Below are 8,154 nucleotides of genomic sequence, written 5' to 3'. Positions count from 1 at the left end.
GTGAGAATCTTGATCAAATTAGTGGAGAGAGGTGGCAAGTGAAAAGGGATTAGAGGTGCTTGTTGTGGGATGAGTCTGGAAGTTGGGATATGTCAGGTTGCTTGTTGGGAGAAGGACAGGTCATCATTTTGAGGACTATTGGCATTATTTGGGAGTGGGATACAGGAATAGTCATCAGTAGTGGAGACGGGCTGGGGGAGTGGGCAACCTCAGATTTCAGAGCATCGTAGGAAGGCTTTAGAACTTGGGGTGGAAGGGAAACTCTTAGTCCCATGCCCTCTTCTGTCGGAGAGCATTTCTAATCCTTCCTCATCTGAGATTGTGTGAAGCCAGAGGCTAAATGACAGTGCAAGCACAGGCTGGAATGGAGGGAGGAGAGACAGATGGAGCAGAAAAGGATGGGAAGAGAGAACTCAAGCCGAAGACCCATTTTCTGTCTTCTGTCTCTTTGGATCAACTTCATCCTATACAGGATTAGGGAGAGGGGAGAGTGTGTGATTAGCACAGTTAGACCCTCCCCCACCCCCAAATTGCTTCATAGGATTCAGCCCAATATGTTATCCTACACATTGAAGCACACTCTCTGCCTGTGATTCACATTGCTGCATGATTCCCCCCCCCAAAAAAATTCTGTTTGTGCCCCCCGGAATCCCCTCTTCTCTACAGACTCTACAGGTGACTGGCACTCAGATACGCCAGTGATGGGCATAGTATAAGAACCTGGACAGATCAGTCCACATGGTATCGACACTATTATTTCCAGCACATAAACTCCACATGGATCCACACTGCCTTAGTCAGACCCCTGGAATCCACCCTCAAAACTGGATCCTTGTGACCTCATTAAAAATCTCAATTTCACATTGGATCCAGTTTCCTACATAAGCCACAGAAATAACTGATGTATGAGAGATCCAGGGTACCACACAATCTCAAGCATCCTACATGTAATAAGCAAGGTGGAGGATCTGGATCAGTTGTACACAGCATCCACCGGGATTCCTTATCCTTCACTACATGAGATGTATGTATCCTATAGTCACACAGGATCCATGGTGGTGATGTGACTGCTCAGTGATGGTGAAATCCATGGGGATTTCACCAACTCCCGGACAGGCAAGACAGCCCCCTTTTGCCCCCTCTGCTGCCAGTGCCATCACCCACCTCCTCTTCTTCCTCTCCAGATCGTTTTGCTGCATGTCCGTCCTGCTCCTGCCCATTCTCATCTCCATCTAGACACAAGCAAAACAGCAAGTCACATGTTAATACAGGCAATCCTCAAGGGAACCTGCCCCTCCTGGGGATGCCCAGAGGGGAGATTCAGTCTCCATGGCAATGCAATCCTGGCTCCCCAAACCCACCCACACATTAGCTGCTCCCACCTTCATCCTCTTCTCCTGCCTCTTCTTCATCCACGTCCTCAGGATTCTCCTCCTCCTCCTCCGCACCATTTTCCTCATCCTGAGTAAAACAAAGCCACAGAAGAAATCAGCTTTGGCCTACTCTTTCCATGCCACCCATCACTCCTGCTGCCCGAAACGATCCCCATCCCAGCCAGCCTGTGCTGCCAAAGCCACCTACCCTGCCAACCTTATCTCCCTACACAACCCACCCTCCATCCACTCCCTCAGCCTGCAGCCCCTTGCTACCTGCCTCCTCTTCTACCAGAAACCCTCCCAGATTCTCCTTGGGACTCTGCTCCCTATATCACATTCTAGGCTGTGCTCTTCGTGATGCCTGCCTCCCCTAGTGCCTGAAGCCCTCCCCAAACCTCCCTAGTGTGTGCCTCCCCCACATCATCTGCCACCACAATCCCACCCCTTCCTCACAGGACTGGACCCATCCCCAGACATCCACCTCTTCAATCCCCCCACCTACCCCACGCTACCCATCTCCTCAGTATTCCCACCCAGCCCATGCCTATCACTTTACCCTATGCCACCCACCTCCACGATCCATCACCTCTCACCATGGACCATGCATCCCAATCCCACCTCCTCTGGTCTGCAATTTTCATTGCAAGCTACCTTCTCATTGCTCCTTGGCCCATACTCCCCATGCAGTCTGCCTCCCAGCTGGCCCAGTCCCCTCTGACTTGCGTTCCCCATCCCTCTCACCTTCACAATTCCCTCCCCTAACTCACATTCTGCCACCTGCCTCTCAGATGGGCTCCGCTGAGCTGCACTCCTTATCCATCTCACCTCCCAGATTCCCTTCCCCTGTCCCAACTTGCATTCCTCAGGCCAATTGCTTCTCTCACTGCCAAAACTCCTCCCAATCCCCTCCAAACATATGTCCTGAGGGGTGAATATATTTGGCCTCACCTCTATTATCTCCTTCTTTTTTTCTTTGCAGACAGTCTTCTCCTCCAGTTTTTCCTTCTTTTCTTTCAATTCCTAGATATGGGATGAGAAAAATAATTCTGAGATTTAGCATCAGAGAGAATGACAAAACTGGGGTTGTTTAAATTTGAAGTGAAGAGGGATAAAAGAGGACATGATAAAACGATGAGTGGGATAGAAAAGGTAATTACATAAAGGGACATTCAATTCAATGGAAAGGTAGTAAAGTTAAACATTATAAATGGAAACATTTTTCACATAACACACATCTGGCATGTAGAACTCATTGCCACGTGAGATCATTGAGGCCAAGAGCTTAGCAAATTTCAAAATGGGATTACATATTTACGTGGAAAATGAAAAAATCCAGAGTTACAACAGACATGAGAAACAATTTTTAAGTAAGGGATATAAGCCCTTGTGCTTGAGGCATAAACCAACCACTAACTGAGGTGGGTTAGAAAGAAACTGCTCCTGTGTGCAGTTTATTGTATAATTGTCCACTAGGCGGTTTCCTAAAACTTCCTGAGGCAGCTGGTGCAGGCCACCATCAGAGACAGGATATGGGATTAGATGAACCCTGGGTCAGATCCAGTATGACAATTCTTACAGCAGGATTATCTGGCTATTCGGACTCTCTCCTCAGACCCTACGCTACCAGCACTCCCAGCTATCTTCGAGACACCACCAACTTCCCAAGGAAACTACAATGCATTAGTGATCTTCCTGAAAACACCATCCTGGCCACCATGGATGTAAAGGCTCTTTACACCAATATGCCACATGAGGATGGACTACAAGCTGTCAGGAACAGTATCGCTGATGAGGCCATGGCGCACCCGGTGGCTGAGCTTTGTGACTTTGTCCTCACCCACAATCATTTCAGATTTTCGGACAATTTATACCTTCAAGTCAGTGGCACTGCTATGGGTACCTGCATGGCCCCACAGCATGCCAACATTTTTATGGCTGACTTAGAACAACGCTTCCTCAGCTCTCATCCCCTAGCGCCCCTCCTCTACTTATGCTACATTGATGACATCTTCATCATATGGACCCACGGGAAGGAGGCCCTTGAAGAATTCCACCTGGATTTCAACAATTTCCACCCCACCAGCAACCTCAGCCTGGACCAGTCCACACAAGAAATCCACTTCCTGGACACTACAGTGCAAATAAGTGATGGTCCCATAAACACCACCCTATACTGGAAACCTACTGACCACTATACTTACCTACATGCCTCCAGGACACATCACATGAGCCACTGTCTACAGCCAAGCCCTAAAATACAACCTCATTTGCTCCAATCCCTCAGACAGAGACAAACACCCACAAGATCTCTATCAAGCATTCGTAAAACTACAATACCCACCTGGGGAAGTGAGGAAACAGACTGACAGAGTGAGACAGGTACCCAGAAGTCACCTACTACAGGACAGGCCCAACAAGGAAAATAACAGAACACCACTGGCCATCACGTACAGCCCCCAGCTAAAATCTCTCCAGCGCATCATCAACGATCTACAACCTATCCTAGAAAACGATCCCCCACTCTCACAGGGCTTGGGAGGCAGGCCAATCCTCACTTACAGACAGCCCCCCAACCTGAAGCAAATACTCACCAGCAACTATACACCACACCACAGAAACACTAACCCAGGAACCAATCCCCGTAACAAACCCTGTTGCCTTCTCTGTCCCCATATCTACATTAGTGAAACCATCATAGGACCCAACCACACCAGCCACACCATCAGAGGTTCATTCACCTGCACATCTACTAATATGAAATATGCCATCATGTGCCAGCAATGCCCCTCTGCCCTGTACATTGGCCAAACCGGATAGTCTCTCCATAAAAGGATAAATGGACACAAATCAGACATCAGGAATGGTAACATACAAAAGCCAGTAAGAGAACACTTCAGTCTCCCTGGACACTCAATAACAGATTTAAAAGAAGCAATTCTTCAACAACAAAAATTTCAAAAACAGACTTCATAGAGAAACTGCAGAGCTACAATTCATTTGCAAACTTAATTTGGGTTTGAATGGGGACTACGAGTGGCTGGCTCACTGCAAAAGCAATTTACCCTCTCTTGGTATTGACACCTCCTCATCAATTATTGAGAGTGGACCACATCCACCCTGACTAAATTGGCCTTCAACATTGGTTCTCCCTTCTCTTCATGTGCCAGTATATATTTATGCCTGTATCTGTAATTTTCACTCCATGCATCTGAATAAGTGGGTTTTTACCCACAAAAGCTTATGCCCAAATAAATCTGTTAGTCTTTAAGGTGCCACCGGACTCCTTGTTGTTTTTGTGGATACAGACTAACATGGCTATCCCTCTGATACTTGACAATTCCTATGTCATCCCAGTGTATGTCACTGTCAGAATAACTACCCCCCTCCCTACTCCAACTTTAGGAATAAAACCTCACTCCAGTTACAAATTTGCAGAAGTCCCCTTCTCACAGAAGAGGTTGGGACTATATTAATCCTACTTAATATAGGATTGGAGGGGTGGGGGGTGGAGAGTGGAGAGTGTCCCTCCTCCCCATGATCAGAGACAGGAAAAGCTCTCTCAGGCTATGTCTATACTATATCTTGAATAAACCACCCCCCTGAGCGACGTAAGTTACACCAACATAAGCACCAGTAGATAGCGCTATGTTGGCAGGAGAGCTTCAGACATCCTCCCTGAACCAAGAGCTGGATCACTCCCTCCAAACCATATGCTGGGCTCCTCGTTCCCAGTGTCTTGAGCAATGGGATTCTAGGCCCTTCAGTTGGTAAAACAATTCCCCAGACTCACAGACCCTTCAGCACTGTGCAGTGGTTTCTAAGCTCTAGTCAGAAGGGGTTGATATTTAAAGACCTGTCTTCCAGCAATGACTAATGGGAGACTGACAATCCTCTGCTAGTGTCTGAAGGGTGTGAACCCCGGAGGGGGATTGTTTAGGATAGGGGGAGAACTATTGGAAAAGAACTGAAACTGAGCCATGGAAAAGGAGTTCAGTGACCATCCTTCAACAGTTAGCGATCTAGGAACCTGGGGAGCCATCTCCTCAAAGGAGTGGCCTGGAACCCCATCACTCAGGACACTAGGAACTACAACCCTGAGTGGAACTACTCACATGCCTAAATACCTTGCTGAATTGGACCTAGGCACCCTGGGAATAGAGTGAGGGGAAAAATCCTTCTCCACCTACCTGGTGCAAGAGGTGATGTGGGTTTTCCCAGTTCTGATTTCTACCTTTTAAATAAAATTTCCACGTTCTTATTCTATATAATGAAAAGAAGCCACAGGAGAGAAGACTGGGTCCCCTGTAGTATTAACCTTTACCTCGATGCCCCAGGCTGTCCCTGGGAATTTGGGAGGCAGTCGTAAGAACGCAGCATTGTACTTGCTCAGCTACTAAAAAAACATTGGGCAAGCCCTAGTGCCATAAGGCACATGTTATTTAGGGTCTTTCCCATTTACCCCCACAAACCCCGTTTTAGCAGATGACTTTCTGTCTAGGTTTGCTATGAGCATGGGCAGCTGAATGTGCTCCCCAGTCCCTACAACACAGCAGTGGAAAGGCTGGTTCTGGGGCATTTTATTCTTTTACCATTTGGGACTTGTCTTTGTCCAAACTGGTAATGAGAGTTTATATTTGCCCAAGGACTAATAAAGTCATAGTGATGCCATCTGTTCCCTACACGCTCTTCCTCATTCTTCTCCCAGCCTCCTTCTTTCCCTCTCTTTCTCTCAGTCATTTTCTTACCTAACTCTTCTAACTTTTAGCTAGCCAAAAGAGCAAAAACATTTCTAAAGCAGCAGCTTCAGCCCCTGCAGCCTTTAAAAAGAGATCCACTATAGCACTGTATATGGTGGTGGGGGGGGACATACACACCCACATTTTTGTATGAATTGCTTCCCCCCTCCCGACCTCTGTGCCCCACATAATGCAAAAATTCAAATCCTCAACACACAACCAACGCTCACAACAGTCCAACCCACAGCAGCCCCAGTACAAAGAGCCCGTTTCCACAGCACTCACAGCATATCCAATGCTCACAGCACAGAAACACAACGCAGGCAAACATTATTCACAGCACACAATGCTCAGTACCACAGCACTCAAAGAGACGAAAAATAAACATTCGGAGATACCCAATCTATGCACTAGCATAACTCGCACCCACCCAGAAATCGCACGCACAGGCACTAATGTGCTCCCACTCCCGCCTTCTCCTGTTTTATTACTTATATTACTTTACCTTTGTTAATCTAACAAAGCCCCTAAACACCACCCACCCTTGCTGGTTGGATACATCGGATCTTTCCCCCCTTCCGCAGCTACGAGCCGGGGACCCCGACCAGCCAAACTGGCACAGCCACAGATCATTTGACCAGGTCGGCACCGTTGCCAAACACGCAGATCCAGTGGCAGCAGAACTATCAAAAGGCTTTTAAAGAAAACAATCAGGGACCAGCCCGCGCTTGGTGCAGGGTTAATGGCCAGGAACGTGAGCAGCGAAGTAAAGGGAGATCGGAGCGCAGGCAAGGCGAGGGAGAGACAAATCGAGCCAAGAAGGGGAAAGAGAGCGAGCGTTGTGATCGCACAAATACTTCTGCCTCTCACGTGCGCATTGCACTGAGCACTCAGGGGCCCATCGCTCAACGCAAATGTTAATTCAGTGCAGACAGGAGAAAAGCCAGGGGCGAGGAAAGAGCCCCTGAGAGAAGGCAAGAGAAAGGGGTAGGGTGGGGGCAGAGAGCAGACAACACTACCCCTGCTTTTCCCGCGCCGCCGCTATTGTGCGAAGGTCTCCGAGCACTTTACAGCCATTCCCGAACTGACAGACGGAGGGGGAGGGGGCGAGCAAGCTGGCAGAGGGTCAGGCTGGGGGCTCACCTTGGCACCCACTTCTGCTGGCGCCTCCTCCGCGCGTTTCTCCGACATCCTGGTGCAGCAGCGGGAGCAGAGGAATCACCCACCAAGAAATGCCCGGGAGCCCCCTATGGAAACGAGCTAGCGGGGATTGGGCGGCGGGGCCGAGGAGTTCAAAGTCCCAGCAACCCAAAGACCAGTGGCTGCAGCTTGTGCCCCAGGGACTGAATTGCCAGGGTCTCCAGTCCCGCCGTGCTGGGGGAATATGCCAGAGAAGGGGATTTATACACCACTCGGTGACGACGGAAGGAGGGACCTGGGGAAGGGAGGGGAGAGGGACTGGGAGGGAGAAAAGAGGGAGGCACGATGCAGAGAAAGCCAGGTTAGTGGAAAGAACCTTGGAACAATGTGCACTCACATTTGCCAAACGATCATTAACAATTAGGGGAAGCAGCATGGTGAGCGGAAGGGGTGCTAGGATCCCTGGTTCAGTTCCAGGCTTCAACACCCACCTGATGTGTGACCCCTGGCAAATCTCTGTGCCTCGGTTTCCTCACCCCTTGTCCTGTCTATCAGATTGTGAGCTCAGGTCAGGGACACTGTCTCACTGTGTATTTGTAGAGTACCTAGTGCAAACAGGGCTCCGATCTTGGTTTGGGGCCTCTAGGTGCCACTGCAATACAAATAACTACTAAGACATTAATCTTCACCCTCTTGCACAGAGGAGAAGCTGAGGCTGAGAGAGGGAAAGTCACACAAGTCAAATAGAGCCAGAAGTCCTGACTCCCTGTCTCTAGGGCTCTCTAACCCATTGGGCCCACATCCTCCCAAAGCTAGAAGAGAGCCCAGAAGTCCTGTCCCCCAACTCTATCCCATTAGACCTGTGTCCTACACCTAGGACTAGGGATGGGAGAAAGCAATGG

General features: G+C 49.0%; 1 protein-coding gene across 1 annotated transcript; it reads right to left on the bottom strand.

The window, feature by feature from the left end:
- Nucleotides 1-216: 216 nt before the first annotated feature.
- PTMS (parathymosin) lies at nucleotides 217-7,919 on the bottom strand (the record flags this gene model as incomplete). Its single annotated transcript, XM_034757387.1, is given in 5 exon segments — nucleotides 217-464; nucleotides 1,165-1,232; nucleotides 1,383-1,461; nucleotides 2,325-2,396; nucleotides 7,256-7,919. Coding segments are annotated over 5 exon segments (318 nt in total). The 3' UTR covers nucleotides 217-413.
- Between the last annotated feature and the right edge of the window lie 235 nt (nucleotides 7,920-8,154).

This window comes from Trachemys scripta, unplaced genomic scaffold (assembly GCF_013100865.1).
Source record: "Trachemys scripta elegans isolate TJP31775 unplaced genomic scaffold, CAS_Tse_1.0 scaffold_133, whole genome shotgun sequence".
In the NCBI taxonomy this organism is placed as follows: domain Eukaryota; kingdom Metazoa; phylum Chordata; order Testudines; family Emydidae; genus Trachemys; species Trachemys scripta.
This window is presented reverse-complemented; position numbering and strand designations above follow the sequence as displayed.